We start from the raw sequence: 18,479 nt of genomic DNA on the forward strand, positions 1-18,479 counted from the left end.
ATTGAAAGACTACTTTTGTGGTCACAGAAGTGAATATCTCCATTAAGAACAGAAGCTCCTTGGGGCTCGGAGTGAATCTCCTGCTTCTGTTGTATTTTCCCCAAGCACTGATTACCGTGCATGATCCCCAATGAGCTCTGAATCAATATCATCGCTTCTGTTTTCTCTGAGACCTAAACATCAGCAGACATCACTGTACTCTCAATCACTGGGCAAGTTGTTTTTTAGTACAGTACTCAGAGTGGCTTTTTCAGCATTTAGTACAGTGCCTGGCACATAGTAAGTGCTTAACAAATACGATCATCATTAACAAGTAGAAGGGTCTTCCATTTTTGTTGCAAAACAGAGGTGAAAGCTAAAGCCAAATAAAGACGTTGTAAATTAAACAAAAACTCCTGACCACTGGTTTCAAAGCTCTCCACCAGGTTCAGCTACCAGGAGAACCTAGGGGCAGCAGCTGTCAGTCAGGAAAAGTCCCAGATCAACAAGGAGCCGTCCTGTACGTGTAATGTAGGGAAAAATAAGATAACCGATAGCATCTCAAACAAATGGAATTCAGTTGATCCATAAAACTGTAACAAAACCGCTGTTGCTAATCCCCGACTGTTTGCATAAAAAGCCAGCTTGAAAACATTTCCTCTAACAAAGGAATGGTATCATGATTTTTTTTTAAGAGAATGCTCATTTTGCACTAAAACAGAGATAAAATGAGGCTCAAATTGTAAAAAGTGAGGCTCGATGTCTCAGATGATTTTTTTTTCCAATGGTTGATAAGAAACCCAGAGAACAGAAATCCTTGGAAAAACAGGGCCTGGATTGACAATGAAAAGTAAAAAAAAAAATACCACCTCAAATGCAACCTGTATTCAGTGAGGCCTGGAATGAAGGAACAGCGAAATGATGATCCCTTTATTCACATCTGTAATTATATAGCCCCAGGGAATTAGATAAACTAGAGTAATTTCAGGAGCAACAAAAATAACAAAAACACTAATGTTTTTTATACTGATTTTTTTTTAAGGGAGCCAAATTTTCCCGTTAGTGAAGCCTTTTAAATTACAAAAAGTAAGGGACATTTCAAACCAGGCCAGACAATAGAGATTGTATTTTAGCAGTTGCTTTGAGTAGTCCGCTGCGACCTGGATGGTGTTTTCAGTATGTAATTCTCACTCTCCCTGACAGTGATCCACCACTTTAAGAACAGAACCAGCCAATGTCAGCCAAAAGGAAGAAACAGTGTGTGGTATTTCATTCACCAAATGTCTGAAACAAGACCAGACTAATTGGTTGTATTTCTCTCCCTACACTTTTCCACAGTATTTATTGAGCACCTACTGCGGAATTAAACACTGAAAGTAAAAGATGCAATCCTTGGCCTGAGGGGTTTTTCAGTTAGTGGCAGAGACACTAGACTAGAGGTAAATTGACAAATATGCCACTTGTTAGGAAGGAAAGAATGGAAACAAATAATAGACGAATGATAAACAAATAAGTGCTGCCATGGCTGCACAAAATGTAATTCATACCGGGGTCAGGAATGGATGGAGGAGGGGCCATATGCATATGGCTCTTCTTGGAACTAAATGTGGCTATCGTTTCTAAGAGGGGGTGAGGCATTTAAGAGCACCGGCCTTGGCCTCGAGCTAAGAAGGGATGTTCTGCTGAACACCCCACAGCACACAGTACCACCACCAGTAACTGACTTAACACTTAAGTCTGTTAAATGGTGCTGGGCCACTAGGCTCCATCTGGCCTATCACTGCTGAGGCCAAAGCCAAAGGAGAGGGTGGAGAAAGTAGAAATAGGCAGCCCATACAGTACCCGCCCAAGGGCGGGGAGAGTGAGTGCCAATTTGCAAAGAGCCACATGCCTGGTTTCTTTACCTTAGGAACCCCAGTGGACCAGGGGAATTGGAGGAGTGGGACCAGAAAGCAGCGGTCAGTGAGGCCAGATCAGACCGCCCATCCTGAATTATTTAGACCAGAGAATCCCTGCCCAGGGAGGAATTTTCCAACCCTTTACTGAGGGAATCCCTGCCCATCGATTGATCCTGGAGGCTCCTGCAGATTCAGCAGCTCTTCAGTGCCAAGAGGGAAGGGGGCAGGTGGGGCCGATGGGCAGGAATAGAAGGAGGGTCCGGGGCAGGAGCAGACTGTGGGCACCAACCAGAAGCCCAGCGAAGCCCTCCTCCAATCCACGGTCCTGAACGGCACAGCCACGGGACAGGAAGAGACGGGGAGCTGCGAGCTGGGGAGATCATGCTGTAGCCCCAGAGATAAGAGTGAAGGGCTCTTGTCCTTCCCTGAGTGGGTCTGCCCCTGACCGCAAAGGCACTTTTAGGGTAAGGAGAGGGGACAAAAGGGGAAGAGAAGAGAGGGAGTAAAACCTACTCTCTGTCAGTGCTTATTCATCAATCCACCCTGCCCTTCCCCTCTCTTCTTCTCTCTTCACTTCCTCTCCCTCTCGGTCTCTCCCTCCATGCTCTTACTCCCTCATCTTCCCTCCTTTCCTCCATTTCTTTCTTCCTACTCCCACCCTCACTCTCTCTCCCATCTTTAGTCCACTTCACCCTGGCACCAGGAAGAAACTTAATCTCCCTGGTAACTGGTAACCCTGGCACCCAGATTAGCAACATTTTGCAAGGTTTTCCATCTACTGGGAGGTTTTCCCTTCCAGTCCCCTTCCCTGCCTTCTGCACCCCTTTTCGCCTCTCACCTTCCCTTTCCTCCCCTTCCCTGCTGGCAGCACCAGCTGTTGCTCTAAAGCAGCCATATGGGATGTCATGACATCACATGGAGTCCTCAGAAAAAAACTAGTAGCCCTGGGCCCATGGGTAGGGGGCGGGCAATGATGAAACATTTAAAATTTGGGTAGGATGAGGGACAAGGTATTTCAAATTATTGGATTCACAATTAACCAATGGTAATGTATGTTTGAATTGTGTGATTAAATCTTTGGGCCCCACCTGCTTAAAGGTTTCGTTTTGTTTGGTGGTTCTGCATACAAAAGTTGCCAAACTCTGATCTAAAGGCAGTTCTTTAGCTGACCCTCTGAAATGATTTATGACTAAATAAAAAAGCCGTGATATGGTACTGAAATATTAGATCTGAAGTATGAAAGAAAAAAGTACAAAATTTACAGACTCTTTTAGCATACTTTGAATCGTAAAATAGCTCTACTTTTGATGGTGAAGATTTCATGTATTTCTAATTTACTTCAGAATTAGATTATAAAAGAGCTTCACAAAGGGCCCCAAAATCATTAGCCCTAAACTAAAAAATACAGTTTTAGAGTCGATCTGATAGCGCCAGCATATTCTCTGTAGAAGACTTCCATCAGTACAAATGATGTTAATCCTCTTACTATTAAAGGTATGATTATTTTATTTGACTCATCATGAGTTATTCACAGTTCTACAGTTACGCAATTTAAGATCAAGATAATGATCCCAGGTGGATTTCAGGCATTGTACAATAATTAAAGGAACATTACTTAATCATTTTGCCATGTTTCAATAATAATTTGTTAAATTTGGAAAGGGAAAAGGGAGACTACTTTATTTTTTCTTAATTTACATAATGTAATCTTTCTCTATGGCTTATTTTTAATATTATAACCAAAAATCATCCTCAATAGTTACCCCTACATTCTCAACTTGACTCATTCAGTTCATCACTCCTAAATACCAGTTACTTCAGCTGCTACTTGAAAATTGAGGCATAGATAAGTATCTGTTTATTGAGCGCTTACTGTGTGCAGATCACTGTACTTACTGCTCGGAAGAGTACAAGGCAACAGTATAACAGACTCCCTATGAGTCTTTCAGTTGGAAAAATAGACTATTCTTGGGGATGAAAATACTTTCGTTAATTGTTAAAATCCATTTTAAGTAAAAAGATACGTGTTATTTTGGTGGGTTTCATTTTTGCATCTTTCACATTTAATATACAGCAACTGCTGCATAGGGTTGGTTTATCATTACTGTGAAACATTAGCTCAGGAGGAAGGGGCATGGCTACTTAACGTATTGTTGAGCCCATTGTTGGGCAGGGACTGTCTCTATCTGTTGCCGAATTGTACATTCCAAGCGCTTAGTACAGTGCTCTGCACATAAGTGCTCAATAGATAAGAGTTAATGAATGAATAAACGAATGAATCTATAACATAATAATAATAATAATGTTGGTATTTGTTAAGCGCTTACTATGTGCAGAGCACTGTTCTAAGTGCTGGGGTAGATACAGGATAATCAGGTTGTCCCAAGTGAGGCTCACAGTTAATTCCCATTTTACAGATGAGTTAACTGAGGCACAGAGAAGTGAAGTGATATCTGAGTCCAAAGGTTGAACTCAAAATGCAGTTTTGAAGAGGAGATCCCAGAAAAATTGGGAGAATTTTTACGATTAAATCCTAAATATTATTTCCTCTACTAAAAGCAATCTACCACAAATGTAATACATTTTTTCAAGAAAAGTGTTATCTCGAGGGAAAGTTGACCTGCGATAATGAACCATTAATTATCCCCTTTGTCAAGAAATAGCACTATTGTCACCAACTGTGAAATGATTCTTCGGCAGCTAAACATTTTGTCTTTCATGAAAATTGTCTTGTCTTATGCCTTCGAGTCTTCTCTGACCCATAGCAACGCCCTGGATACATCTCTCCTAGTATCTGTTGCCAAATTGTAATACTAATAATGATGGCATTTGTTAAGCGCTTACTATGTGCAAAACACTGTTCTAAGCACTGGGGAGATAGAAGGTGATCAGGCTGTCCCACGTGGGGCTCACGATCCCCATTTTACAGATGAGGTAACTGAAGCACAGAGAAGTCATGTGATTTGCCCAAAGTCACACAGCTGACAAGTGGCGGAGCTGGGATTAGAACCCATGACCTCTGACTCCCAAGTCCGGGCTCTTTCCACTGAGACACGCCGCTTAAGCGCTTAGTACAGTGCTCTGCACACAGTAAGCGCTCAATAAATACGATTGAATGAATGAATGAATGCCCCACCGCCATCTGCAATCATTGTGGTAGCCTATCCAAAGAGTTTTCTTGGTAAAAATACAGAAATGGTTTGCCACTGCCTCTTTCGGTGCAGTAAACTTGAGACTCTTTCCCATGCTGCTGCTGCTGCCTAGCACTATGGCTTTTTGCCGTGCTTTCCACTCACTTGCCATTGGCCATGCTAGAAATGGAATGGATATAATAACGCTGGTATTCGTTAAGCGCTTACTATGTGCCGAGCACTGTTCTAAGCGCTGGGGTAGATACAGGGGAATCCGGTTGCCCCACGTGAGGCTCACGATCTTAATCCCCATTTTCCAGATGAGGTAACTGAGGCCCCGAGAAGTAAAGTGACCTGCCCACAGTCACACAGCTGACAAGTGGCAGAGCCGGGATTCGAACCCATGACCTCTGACTCCCAAGCCCGAGCTCTTTCCAGTGAGCCACGCTGCTTCTCTGAGCCACGCTGGATATGCCTCGGCTTGACTCTCCCTCCTGCAGTCGAGACTGGTAGAATACTGAAAACTCTCCAGGTGCGACCCTGAGAGGGGACCATGAAAATTACTGGTGCTTATTGAACTATTCCATATTTCTGGGACCTTATCTTCCCTTTACGGAAATTGTGGTAAATGCACCCCTTGATGCCCCAGCTCCCCTTTTTGTATTTCCACTGATGATATTGAGCCCGTCAGAGGGCAGGGACTGTCTCTATCTGTTACCGATTTGTACATTCCAAGCGCTTAGTACAGTGGTCTGCACATAGTAAGCGCTCAATAAATACTATAGAATGAATTAGGACCTGCCCTTTCTGGAGTTGGGGACAGGAGAAGGAAAGTCCACTCCTGCCCCCAGGTGTAGCCCAGGTCGTGCCTGTCTCCAGAAGCGGTGCTTCCCTCTGCTCCTTGAAGAATGCAGAGGTTCTGGAGAAAATTACACTCAACTTTAATTGTACTTTACAAATGGAAAACCAGAGAGAAGAGGTAATATCAATTGCTAAAGTTCTCACAGTCAGTTGTCAAGTCACAACCAGAACTTGGGTTGCCTTATTCTCATTGGGCACTTTAAATTTTGATGATGGTATTCGTTAAGCACTTACGAGGTGTCGAGCACTGGTTTAGATATAAGACAGTAAGGTTGGACAAAGTCCCTGTCCATCCACAAATATGGCTGGACATAAACAAATAACTACGTGCCAGACACTGTACTGAGTGCTGGGGAAGATACAAGCTAATGGGGATGGACAAAGTCCCTGTCCACCTGGGGCTCATAGGGTGGCTTAGAAAAGACTCACAGAATATTTTCCTCTTAATAAAAATAGGCAAGTCCCCATATCCTTGCTTCTACTTTGCTTTTAACTTCCTCGGTACATAAGGCCATCATGTCACAAGAACCGTCACTGTACGAATAAAGCTAAAGGCAGTTCCCTCCAGAGCCCATCAAACCTACTTGGGAACCATCTGGTGGAGTCACTAAAGAATGATGAAAGGCGCTTTCTCCCCTAACATGCTGCGTCCACATTGCTCAGAATCTCTGCTGGAGTAGGAGTATTAAATGTATTACAGTCTCTTTTTGTCCCAGACTGTCAGTGACCCGTCCGCATGAGAGACTAATGGCTCCAAAGCCTTCTTTTAAAACATTATCATCTCTCAGAACTTGATGTGGGGGCAAAAACACATTAATAAAAGCTCAGGAATTCATTTTGTGCTCTAGCAACTCGGAGCCAACAGAGATTTATTTTTTCATTGCTCAAAGATCTAAAATGGATCCCAGACTTTGATAACTAGGGATCATTTCTGAGGGGATGTGGGATTGTGTATGAATTGAGGTATTGATCAGGTAAATAGCTGTATTCATCTACTCACAAGACATACAGCTGCTTATTAATTATGGAAGACGACTAAAGTCACTTGAAGACTTTCATGAAATGCCGTGAAGGTTGAACTGACAAGATCTGGTAACAGATTGAATATGTGGGTTTAAAACTTTCCATCTTTCTATTTTCTCTTTCCTACCACCTGTAATTTATTTTGTCTATGTCCCACCTATTAGATTATAAGATCCTTGAGACTCTTTAATGTACTCTCCCAAGTGGTTAGTACGGTGCTCTCCATACAGTAGACACTAGTAGCTACTAGTGACTGAGCGATCTGGAAACATTAAAAACCATTATTCTTCTATGACTGCCAAGCAAAATAGTTTGATGCCAAAATTTTAAAAAAATAGGTAACTAGGTGGGTTTGGAAAGATTGTTCATATATCTAGGCAATATGAACTGTCGTAACAGTCTTCCAAGCAAATGAAAAGTAAAACATAGATAATTGATCTTCCCACCCAAATCTTCACCTCGACTCTGCCATTACTGAAGACGACACCTCCATCCTGCCTGTCTCACATGTCTATGTAACTTGGGCATTACTTTCAACTCATCTCTATTTCTTTTGAGTGGTATTTGTTATGTGTTTACTATACGCCCGGCACTGTACTAAGTGCTGGAATAGATGCAAGATAATCAGACTGGGCACAGCCCACGTTCCCATTTTACAGATGAGGTAACTCAGGCATGGAGAAGTTAAGTGACTTGCCCAAGGTCACACAACAGACCAGTGGCGGAGCTGGGATTAGAACCCAGGTTCTGTGAACCTCAGGCCTGAGCCTTTTCGCTAGGCCACGCTGCTTCTCTCTCATTCAAGCCACATATGCAGTCTGTCACCAGATTCTGTCGGTTCTATTTTTCTGATATTGCTAAAATTCACCCTTTCCTCTCCGTCCGAGCTTCTACCCCATTTATCATAAACCACCTGACTAATCCATCAGCCTCCCCCTTTCTATCCGCCAGACCACCACTCTTCCCATCTTCAAAGCCCTACTGAAAGCATAGCAGTGTAGTTTAGTGGAAAGAGTCCGGGCTTGGGGGTCAGAGATCGTGAGTTCTAATCCCCGCCTTGCCACTTGTCAGCTGTGTGACTTTGGGAAGTCACTTAACTTCTCTGGGCCTCAGTTACCTCTTCCGTAAAATGGGGATTTAAGACTGTGAACCCCAGCTGGTACAACCTGATCATCCTGTATCTCCCCCAGCGCTTAGAAGGGTGCTTGGCACGTAGTAAGCGCTTAACAAATGTCATCATTATTATGTTTCCTCCGAGAAGCCTACCCTATTCTTTTTTCTGCATTTTATTTGCTTTCTTTTGCATCACCCATACAATTGGGTCTTTACCCTTTAAGCAATTTGACACTCGCCTTATTTTCATATCCTTAAACGCTGCTGCTTTCCCTATCTGCAGATTATTTTAATGTCTTTGCCTCCCCGACTTGATTGTAAATTCCTCGAGGGCAGAAATGTGTACTAACTCTATTGTATTGTATTCTCTCAAGTGGTTAGTACAGAGCTCTGGACCTATTAACTGCCCAACAAATACTTTTGATGGATTGAATAGTAGATTGCTTTTTTACACAAATAGCCAAATCTACATGGGCCAGGTCTAATGTCTAATTAAGAAATAATCCTGAAGTTTAATGTTTCTCAATGGCAAAAAAAGTTTTGATTTAGTTCTCAGTGCAGTGGAGAAAATACTTGAAAGATTTTGTTGCCATTAAAATTGATTAGTTGAAAAGTCGGTTTTGAGGGGCTGATAGATTTATTTTGGCCATGGGATTGCTTGTGTCGGTGTGCTATCTAATTGGTCCTGCAGTCAGCCTGATTGATGCTTCATCTCCGCTATTTACAGTCCCCGCTTCCTCTCTCCAAAAACGAAGGTTTGAAGAATATGAAACGCTGCATTCTGTATTCAAAATATTTGTCTCATACTCTTCCACCAAAGGACAGGATTCTTAGTCTAAAACCACAGACTTTGCTTTGTGTTGGGCTAAATAATTTTAGTGCCCAAGCTGAGAAAGAGAGCCTTTGGAATTACAGACTGGACTATTTTCTTATCCGTTAAGAATTTTCGAAAGGTTAATCTTTCTGGGTTTTACCCCCCTCCTAGAGCTTTTTAATCTCCAAGCCTGTTTGTAGGTGTCTGAAGGTGTGGAACCATTCTATGTATTCGAAAATGTTCACACTTTTCCCCCTAAAATAACTCATTTCCTTTCCCATTCCCTTCACCCTTCCCTGTTCACTTTAAGTAAGGAAGGAAAAGATCCAAAAAAAAAAAACACGCCTAGCTGAATTGGATTTAACAATGAGATTGTAAAATCGGGTAAGGAAATTGTTCCTATAAATTCACATTCCTAATTCATTATACTGTAGTAATAATAATAATAATGTAGGTATTTATTAAGCGCTTACTATGTGCCGAGCACTGTTCTAAGCGCTGGAGTAGACACAAGGGAATCAGGTTGTCCCACGGGGGGCTCACAGTCTTAATCCCCATTTTACAGATGAGGTAACTGAGGCCCAGAGAAGTGAAGTGACTTGCCCACGGTCACACAGCTGACAAGTGGGAGAGCCGGAATTCGAACTCATGACCTCTGACTCCAAAGCCCGTGCTCTTTCCACTGAGCCACGCTGCTTCTGTACTCTGCCAAGCACGAGCATAGTAGTCTGCACACGGTTACTGCTCAATAAATGCCGTTGACCGATGATTGAGAAGTACAATAAGTGCCTTCTGTCAAGAACAGTGCCTTGCACATAGTAAGCGCTTAACAGATACCATCGTTATTAAATAGGCGAGTGTGTTGATAGAGTTTCTGCCGCGAATTCATGGACAGAACGAGAAGTACCTCCGAAAACCTTGAAATAGTATAGTTTTTGTTTTGAATTTTTAGGCACCCACCAGGTTCGATTAATTGTATACTAAGCTGTTGGGAAGTCCAAAACAAGGAAGTGGCATGTTTCCTGCCCACATGAAGCGTTCACTCTAACGGGAGAGCCAGACATAAAAATATACACAAATAGAATAATAAAAAGAGTAATTGAATAAATGTGCATACCAAAATCAATGAATCTGTGGTATTTGAATGCTCACTATGTGCACAAAAGTGCTAAGGATGACATAAATACTTAAGACCTTGATATGGGTGAATGGATATTAAGAATTATAATTAATAATAATAACAATATTTGTTAAACGCTACTCTGTACCAAGCACTGTTCAAAGCACTGGAGTAGATCCAGGCTAATCAGGTGGGTCTCACAGTCTTAATCCCCATTTTACAGATATTTTATTTTATTTTACAAATATTTATTTTATTTTACATATATTTAATTTTGTTAACGCCTCGATTCTATTTAGTTGCCATTGTTTTTACGAGATGTTCTTCCCCTCGACTCTATTTATTGCCATCGTTCTCGTCTGTCCCTCTCCCCCGATTAGACCGTAAGCCCGTCAAAGGGCAGGGACTGTATCTGTTGCCGACTTGTTCATTCCAAGCGCTTAGTACAGTGCTCTGCACATAGTAAGCGCTCAATAAATACTATTGAATGAAAGATAAGGTAACTGAGTCACAGAGAAGTTAAATGACTTGCCCAAGGTCTCACAGCAGACAAGTGGCAGAATTGGAATTAGAACCCAGGTCCTTCTGACTCCCAAGCCCCTGCTCTACCCACCAGGCTATGCTGCTTCCCTAATTAGAATTAGTTTGTCTTCTCAGAGCAATTCCCACAGATGCATAGTAAGCATTGCAAATCAGTTTTGTCCTGCATGATTCGATACCAAAATTGATAATGACAAGAAATTAAAAAAAATACAAAAGGTATAATTGTCCCAGGAACACTTACAATTCTGTGGTATGGTTCTGTTAAGAAAATAATATTCCTAGCTATAGGCGCTGATTTAGTCCGACCTAAATTTATTTGCCATTATATCAACCCAGGCTTTATGCAATAACAAATGTGAATGTTGTACCAACCATGATTTGCTGACTACTCAGATTTCTCTTCAATAGGACGAGAGTGATATTCACTATTTACAACTTGGGACTGAGAATCTAAAAATGATGTTTATCTATTATACAGTAGATAATAATAGCGATCTCAAGGTAGAAATATCATTATTAAAGTAATGTTAATTGTTCCTCTGATTTGAAGGGTAAGTTCACGGAAATACAAAATTTAACCCTGTGGAGCAAGAGTGTAATAAATGAGAAGTGATATCAGTGACTCTGAAACCTATTTGCCCTAAATAATCTAATAGAGCTGAATTTTCACACTCTCCAGGAGTGGAAGAATTGAATATAGGCAAAAACTATTTGGGATAAAATCAATATTGTTAACATACTTTGCTTATGTTTTGGGCTTTAGGCACTGGGATTTCTATCTTCATATGGAATAGGAGTGGAATATAACCAAGCCAAGGTGAGGTTATTGTATCCTTTCGGAAACAAATTTAATTTAATGAAGGAATGAGGCTTAAAGACCTTATAGTGAATTCCAGGAGACGATAAAGCCACTTGTCAGCTGTGTGACTGTGGGCAAGTCACTTCACTGCTCTGGGCCTCAGTTCTCTCATCTGTAAAATGGAGATGAAGACTGTGAGCCCCACGTGGGTCAACCTGATTACCTGTATCTACCCCAGCGCTTAGAACAGTCCTCTGCACATAGTAAGCCCTTAACAAATACCAACATTATTATTATTATTGTTATAAAGTAGTTTGCTTTGGGAAAGGATGAAAAGTTTTTCTTAAATTTTGGGGGGTTTTGATTTTCATTTTTATATTCATTCATACTTGTTTTCTCTGCATTAGGCACTGTTATATTATACCTTTGGAGGAATTGGCGGCAACATGATGTCTCAAATGATTTTGGTTTGTAATTTGAATTATATTAACATCCTTCCCCACACTTGTATGAACAGCAATTATCCATCATCAACATATTAATAATGTCAATATGCCTATGTATATTTTAGGGGTACAGATATTGGGCAGGAATAAATGTTCAAAAGAATTGTGAAGTCGCACTTGTTCACTACAGGAAAGTTGCAAGTTTTAGTAAGTAATCTCATTGTCCCTTTATTATGTAAAAAATGAAGATTAGGAAAAAACCACTATAAAGCGATTTTTGCATTTTGCTTGAATTGATGTCATTTTGCATATCTTATAAACTAATTAGAATCATGTACAAGGTTTAAAATTACAAAATTACCTTCCTGTTTTTTGTTGGCTGTCAGGTTTTTGTATAATTTAATAATGAGGTGCATAACAGGGTACTTTCCAAATTAATTGTCTACAGCTTATTACCGTATGTGTCATTCACTGATATGTTTCATTTTATTCGTAGTTGCTAGTAAATTGGAAAAGAATGAAGGCATCCCTGTGGAAAAAGTGAGACTCACAGAGAGACCTGAGAATCTGAGTTCTAACAGTGAGATTTTGGATTGGGACATTTATCAATATTATAAATTTTTGGCAGAAAGAGGAGATATCCAAATACAAGTAATATATGCATATATTTTTAGGATTTTTCAAAAATGGATTACTATCCCCAAGGGTTATTGCTAATCCACTGTAATTTTTCATAAATTTTAGAACCATATTGTCACCTTTCACATTCCTATTACATTTTATTCTCTTATTACATTTAGACTTTAGAAAATTAAATGTTTAGCATTGTTCTCTGTCATATTTATATGTATGTAAAGGGGTGAGTGTAACAATCTGTTGTTTTTTTGTTTATTATTATAGAAATAGCAACAGCATAACAGAACATTTAATACCATTTAAAAGTCCACTGTTGTCTAAGATGCAGATGGACCTAAAGAGGATACAGGATGGATTTTAGCAGTTAAAAATTATATCAGGAGGGGGCAAGATTTTACCTCTGTGATACAGGAAGCCAGAATCGCCAGATCAGATGATGATCCTGTCACACCTGATAAGTGGAGTTGAACAGTGGTCAGCTCTCAGTGTGTAAAGGATGGCGGTGAACGGCGGTGCCTCTTTTCATACAAAAAGTAGTCTAGGTTAAGGAATAATCACTTCAAATAAACATCAATTTTAAATTACGGTGAATGGTCAATGGACGGACATTTAAATTTTGAAATTATTTGTGTCATTAAAGTAAAAACAATGAGGCTAAAGTAAATTTGGATTATTATTCCCAGGTGTCTCTTGGACAGTTACATTTAATAGGGAGGAAAGGACTAGAACAAGATTTTTATGTAAGTATGCATACATCAAAAATAGGAAAATTAGGCTTTGGAATGACCGTAGTCTAGTATAACCAAAGGCCGGATAGTTATAGGTTGCTGTAGGAAAGAGTGGATATGCTCTTAACAAATTCTAGCAATGGTCCCACATACATGGGATGAAATCCAATAGGGAAAAGAGCAAAGAAGTGTATTTGGAAATAAGAAACAAACGAGGAGGAAAAACTGACTAGGCATAGGCAAGTCAGAAGAGAATCTGGGGGTGGTAATGGACCAGATGCTGACTATGAGTCAGTAAAGTAGTCCTGTTATTAAAAAAGCTAATGTGGTCCTGGAATGTCTCAACAAATCCATGATACACGAGAGTCAGAAAATAATCTTCACGGGTCAATGCGGATTACTGCAGATTTATGGCAGAGGATGGTGCTCAGTTTGGGTCACCATGCTGTAATAAAAATTAAGGAGGCTGGGAGAGGGTCCAGAGAAAAAGTGATGAAGATGGTTAAAAGGATGGAAAAGAATTTTTATGAGAACATTTGAGAAATTGGAGTTCTTTGCTTATAAAAGAGAAGACTAAGGGGTAGCAACTGTCCTCAAATACCTTAAGGATTTCTAAGGAGACAATTTTGACTTCTTGTTCCAATCAGACACTGTTGACCACTTCCTCTTGGAATCTCTCTCTGGTCTCAGTTTTACTGACACAGTAATCTCCTTGATTTTCTTTCTGCCTCTCTGACAGCACGCTCTCAGTTTTCTTTTCTGGCTAGTCATCTTTCCCTTAAACAGTGGGAGTCCATCAAGACCATGATGGAGTAGCATTCTCTTGGGAGCTTGTTTACTTAATTATAATAATTGTGACTCATTTTAGTACGTTCCAAGCACTTTACTAATCACTGGATAGATAAAATAGAGGCAGATCAGACCCTCCCTATCCTACACAGTACACTCAGTCTTAAGAGAGTTCTAGATTGTAAACTTGTTGTGGGCAGGACTTGTGTTTGTTATAATGGTGTGCCATATTCTCTCAAGTGCTTAGTACAGTACCTTGCACACAGTAAGAGCTCAATAAATATGATTATTTGATTGATTGGAGATCGGGTATTTGATCTCCATTTTACAGGTGCGGAAATAGAGGCAAAAAGAAGGTAAGGCGCTTGCCCGAGTTGACACAGCAGGCAAGTGGCAGAGCTGGGATTAGAAGCCAGCTATCCTGACTCCCAGCGTCAGGCTGTTTCTACTAGGCCACGCTGCTTTTATAACTGTCATTACCATCTCTAAATTTCACTCCCAATTCTACATCTCCAGTACCGTCCTCTCATTTGTTTAACCATTTTGTATCTCTTCACGCCACCTGCATAATCCCTATGCACCTTAAACTCACCATGTCAAAACTTGAACTCGCATCTTCACTCCTAAACCTTCTTCTCCTAACCGTTTTCTTTTTTAATGGTATATGTTAAGCACTTACTGTGTCCCAGGCGCCATACGAAGCAGGTTGGACATAGTCCATGTCCCACATGTGGCTCACAGTTTGAATCCCCATTTTACAGATGAGGTAACTGAGGCACGGAAAAGTGACTTGACCAAAGTCACAGCAGACGAATGGTGGAGCCGGGATTAGAACCCAGGTCCTTCCAACACCCTGACCCGTGCTCTATCCACCAGGGAGCGCCGCTTCTCTTGCCCAGCACACTGGATAACACCATCATCCCTACCCAAAAAACTCACAACTCTGGTGTCATCTTGGACTCCTTTGGTCTTTTACCTCCCCCATTTGGCCAGTCTCTAACTACCGTCCGTTCTTCTGGTATACTATTTCATCTGATCTACCCCTTCCACTTTAAACTGGCATATTCCATCCTGGTTCAAACCCTCCCGGCCGGATTTCTCTTCAATTATTCCTCCCCATTCTCCCAGTCAACCTGTCCCCTCCCCATAGAGGGACAATAACACCCTCCCCTCACATCAGGTAAGTGACTCCCACCTAAACTTTCTCCCCACCTCCCCACTCCCAAGACCTAAAGCCCTTTCAGAACACTCACCTCAAACACTCTCCTGCACTCTTGACCTGTGATAGCAAGGAATATGAAAATCTCAAATTCACAGAAAAAAAATAGTTGCTTTTCACAAAGTTCTTCTAACAAGGTAACTTAAAACAGAGACATCTACGGTAGGCAAGTTATCAAAGTCCTTCTATGAGTACTCTCTCTCCAATTATTGAATTTTAATAGGACACTGGTTACAGCATTCTCTCACTTCAAAGTAATCCTGCCAAGATTTGCCTTGGTTTGAAACACCTCCCTTCCCTTCCCCCTACGCCTTTGAAGGCATTTTGGCTGATTTGAATAGAAAGATTAAAGCCTATTTCAATCTTGCGTTAGATAATCTCAGATCTGTTTAAATAGCTTAGATGATGATAGATTTCTATTGTATTAAGGCAATGCCCTGTTGCTTGAATAGAGTGTGAAAGATAAACTTTGGAATTGTAAATTTTACCTGGGTACACATAAAAACATCTGATTTGATTTTCTTTTACTCTTGGCACACTTAGATCAATATTTGAGCATGTAACTGTATTTACTGTTTTTTAATCACTTTTCAAGTATGTTTTTATCATTTTGTTCTTTTTTTTCCTATCTTGGGATTACATGAACTCACTTTGTTATTTCCTATGGAGACCTATAGAAAACTATAGTTTGTTCAGTCAGTCAGTTGAATTTATAATAATAATGTTGGCATTTGTTAAGTGCTCCGTGCCCAAGCACTGTTCTAAGCGCTGGGGTAGATACAGGGTAATCAGGTTGTCCCCATGAGGCTCACACTCTTAATCCCCATTTTACAGATGAGGTAACTGAGGCACCGAGAAGTGAAGTGACTTGCCCTAAGTCACACAGCTGGCAGGTGGCCGAGCCGGGATTAGAACCCATGACCTCTGACTCCTAAACCCGTGCTCTTTCCACTGAGCCATGCTGCTTCTTGAGCACTTGCTGTGTGCAGATCATGATGTTGAGAGCTTGGGAGAGTAAGATATAACAATAACAATAAAGAAGAGTAAAGTTAGCACTCTATTTTAATAGAATCAATTAAAAGCATTAATTGGGAGAAAGCAATAATCATGACAGGATTTACCCCAAGTCTGTTAGCTGTGAAGAGATAGGAAGGAATTTTTAAAGGGGATTTTGCAAGCCTTGCTAGGTTTGCTAGCAAACTGTACTTCCTTCTCTTCTTCCTTCTCTCCAAAGTCTGTATTTCCTATTTCAGTATATCTCCAACTGCTAGGTATCAAAAAATAATGGTTTCACAAGGAATATTGCATAAAATGATAACGATCTGCTAACACTTTTGTCTTCTTTTTTTGTCTTTTTATTTTACTGTTGTGCTTTGTGGGATGTGCTGAAAACTGGGTATGCTTCATGTAAATATACATTCTTTCAAAAATATAATAAGTGATCATGAGATGGATATTTTTCCGGTCCTGGTCGACATTTTTACCTCCATAAAAATGCTATTTCCTCTCCCCTCTATGGTGAATTCCAGATGCAGCTGGCTATAGTGGACAAAAGTCAAAAGTTACAGGTTCACAAATGCAGTGGGTTTCTCAGTCATTCTCGGGGTTGACATCGGGGCTCAGAGAAGGAGGAAAGATGATACGTCCTGTTTGTGATGAATAAATAATAAGTGCTACCTCCCTCCTACATCCCCAAAGCAATTCTAATTCCAAGAACGGTCTTCTCTCTTAGTGAAATCTACTTATGTGTTCATTATTTGTTTATTCATGCAATCATTCACATCAACAGTATCTACTGACCACTGCTCTAGGCAGAGTAGTGTTCTGGTCATGAAGGATAGGTGAGAGAGGTGACTACTATAGAAATGACAGGATCCAAATCTTTTGCATTTTTTTTTTAAATTCAAGACTCTTGCTTCTACCGTGGACTGGGTAGTTACTTCAGTTCTGGATTTTAGTTGGGAAACAGTGGAAAAGCTTATACCAAAAATATAAATCAGATTGAAAGCACTAAAATAGTAATAATACTAATAATGATAGGTACTTGTTGAAAGCTTACTATGTTGTCAAGCACTGTTCTAAGCGCTGGGGTAGATACAAGGTAATCAGGTTGTCCCACGTGGTGCTCACAGTCTTAATCCCACTTTACAGATGAGGTAGCTGAGCCCCAGAGAAGTGAAGTGATTTGCCCAAAGTCACACAGCTGACAAGTGGCGGGGCCGGAATTAGAACCCACGACCTCTGACTCCCAAGCCTGTGCTCTTCCCACAAAGCCATGCTGTTTCTAAAAGCCTATAGAGTAAAGTTCTTGAGGTCCAACTCTGCCACGGATTTCTTTTGTGACCCGTAATGCATTCTACTCACTAAAAGAATCCTCCCCAAACCAAAAATGGAAAAATTGAGCCTGGGCATAATTTTAAAAATTTTGTTGCTACTCAGTTTCTTTATGTGCAAAACGGGGATAAGGCTTTGGGAGATTATGACATAGAGAAGTCTATTCCCTTTGATGCCATTTTGCCAGGCAGTGCTTCAGTGAGGTCAGTGTTGACAAGAGACCCATTTAAAAGCTCCATTTTTGTTTAGACAATGTGCATACTAATGGAGCCCCCTCCTCCTGCCTCAGGTGGTTTCTAATGCACCTCTGGAATAAACATACCTTTGGAAGGCTAGTCTAGTCGACAGCCATTCCAACAAGTCTAGGCCAACTCTGGAGGAAATCCTGGTTTTGGGGGAGTTTGGGGTTTTTTTTTTTTTTGGCTTTTAAAGGTATTTGTTGAGCACTTACTATGTGCCGGGCACTGTACTAAGTGCTGGGATAGACACAAGCTAATCGGTTTGGACTCGCTCCCTGTCTAACATTGGGCTCGGTCTTAATTCCCATTTTACAGATGGGATAACTGAGGCACAGAGAAGTGAAGTGATTTGCCCAAGGTCACACAACAGACCGGTGGAAGAACTGGGATTAGAACCCAGGTTCCTTCTGATTCCCAGGGCCATGCTCTATTCATTAGACCATGCTGCTTTTCTGGTTCCACGTGGTCACGCCAAACAAAGAGGTCCCTTGACCATACTACATACCCATGGTGATTCCTAAATGGTAGATCCAAACTTTTGTGCCGGCGTGCCTCGAATGGAGGAATGCACTTTCGCTACCTAAAAGAGCAACTGTACCTGATGGTCGAAGAGCACAGAGAGCAAGAGCTCCGCCACTTGTCAGCTGTGTGACTGTGGGCAAGTCACTTCACTTCTCTGTGCCTCAGTGACCTCATCTGTAAAATGGGGATTAAGACTGTGAGCCTCACGGGGGACAACCTGATTACCCTGTATCTACCCCAGCGCTTAGAACAGTGCTCCGCACATAGTAAGCTCTTAACAAATAC

At 41.0% G+C, this 18,479-nt stretch overlaps 1 protein-coding gene across 14 annotated transcripts in view; it reads left to right on the forward strand.

Annotated features, from left to right (window-relative positions):
• The window catches only part of SEL1L2 (SEL1L2 adaptor subunit of ERAD E3 ligase), a 51,874-nt gene that overhangs the window by 13,392 nt on the left and 20,003 nt on the right, over positions 1 to 18,479 (forward strand). For 8 of the 14 annotated variants that reach the window (XM_029072612.2, XM_029072613.2, XM_029072616.2 and 5 more), the window contains 5 exons: positions 11,246 to 11,299; positions 11,689 to 11,748; positions 11,853 to 11,934; positions 12,224 to 12,378; positions 13,047 to 13,103. In XM_029072612.2, coding sequence (XP_028928445.1) covers positions 11,246 to 11,299; positions 11,689 to 11,748; positions 11,853 to 11,934; positions 12,224 to 12,378; positions 13,047 to 13,103 — 408 coding nt within the window. The remainder of the gene's footprint in view (positions 1 to 11,245; positions 11,300 to 11,688; positions 11,749 to 11,852; positions 11,935 to 12,223; positions 12,379 to 13,046; positions 13,104 to 18,479) is intronic. The other 6 variants (XM_029072614.2, XM_016228325.3, XM_029072621.2 and 3 more) reach the window with 4 other exon arrangements.

The sequence above is a fragment of the Ornithorhynchus anatinus genome, chromosome 9, assembly GCF_004115215.2.
Source record: "Ornithorhynchus anatinus isolate Pmale09 chromosome 9, mOrnAna1.pri.v4, whole genome shotgun sequence".
NCBI lineage: Eukaryota > Metazoa > Chordata > Mammalia > Monotremata > Ornithorhynchidae > Ornithorhynchus > Ornithorhynchus anatinus.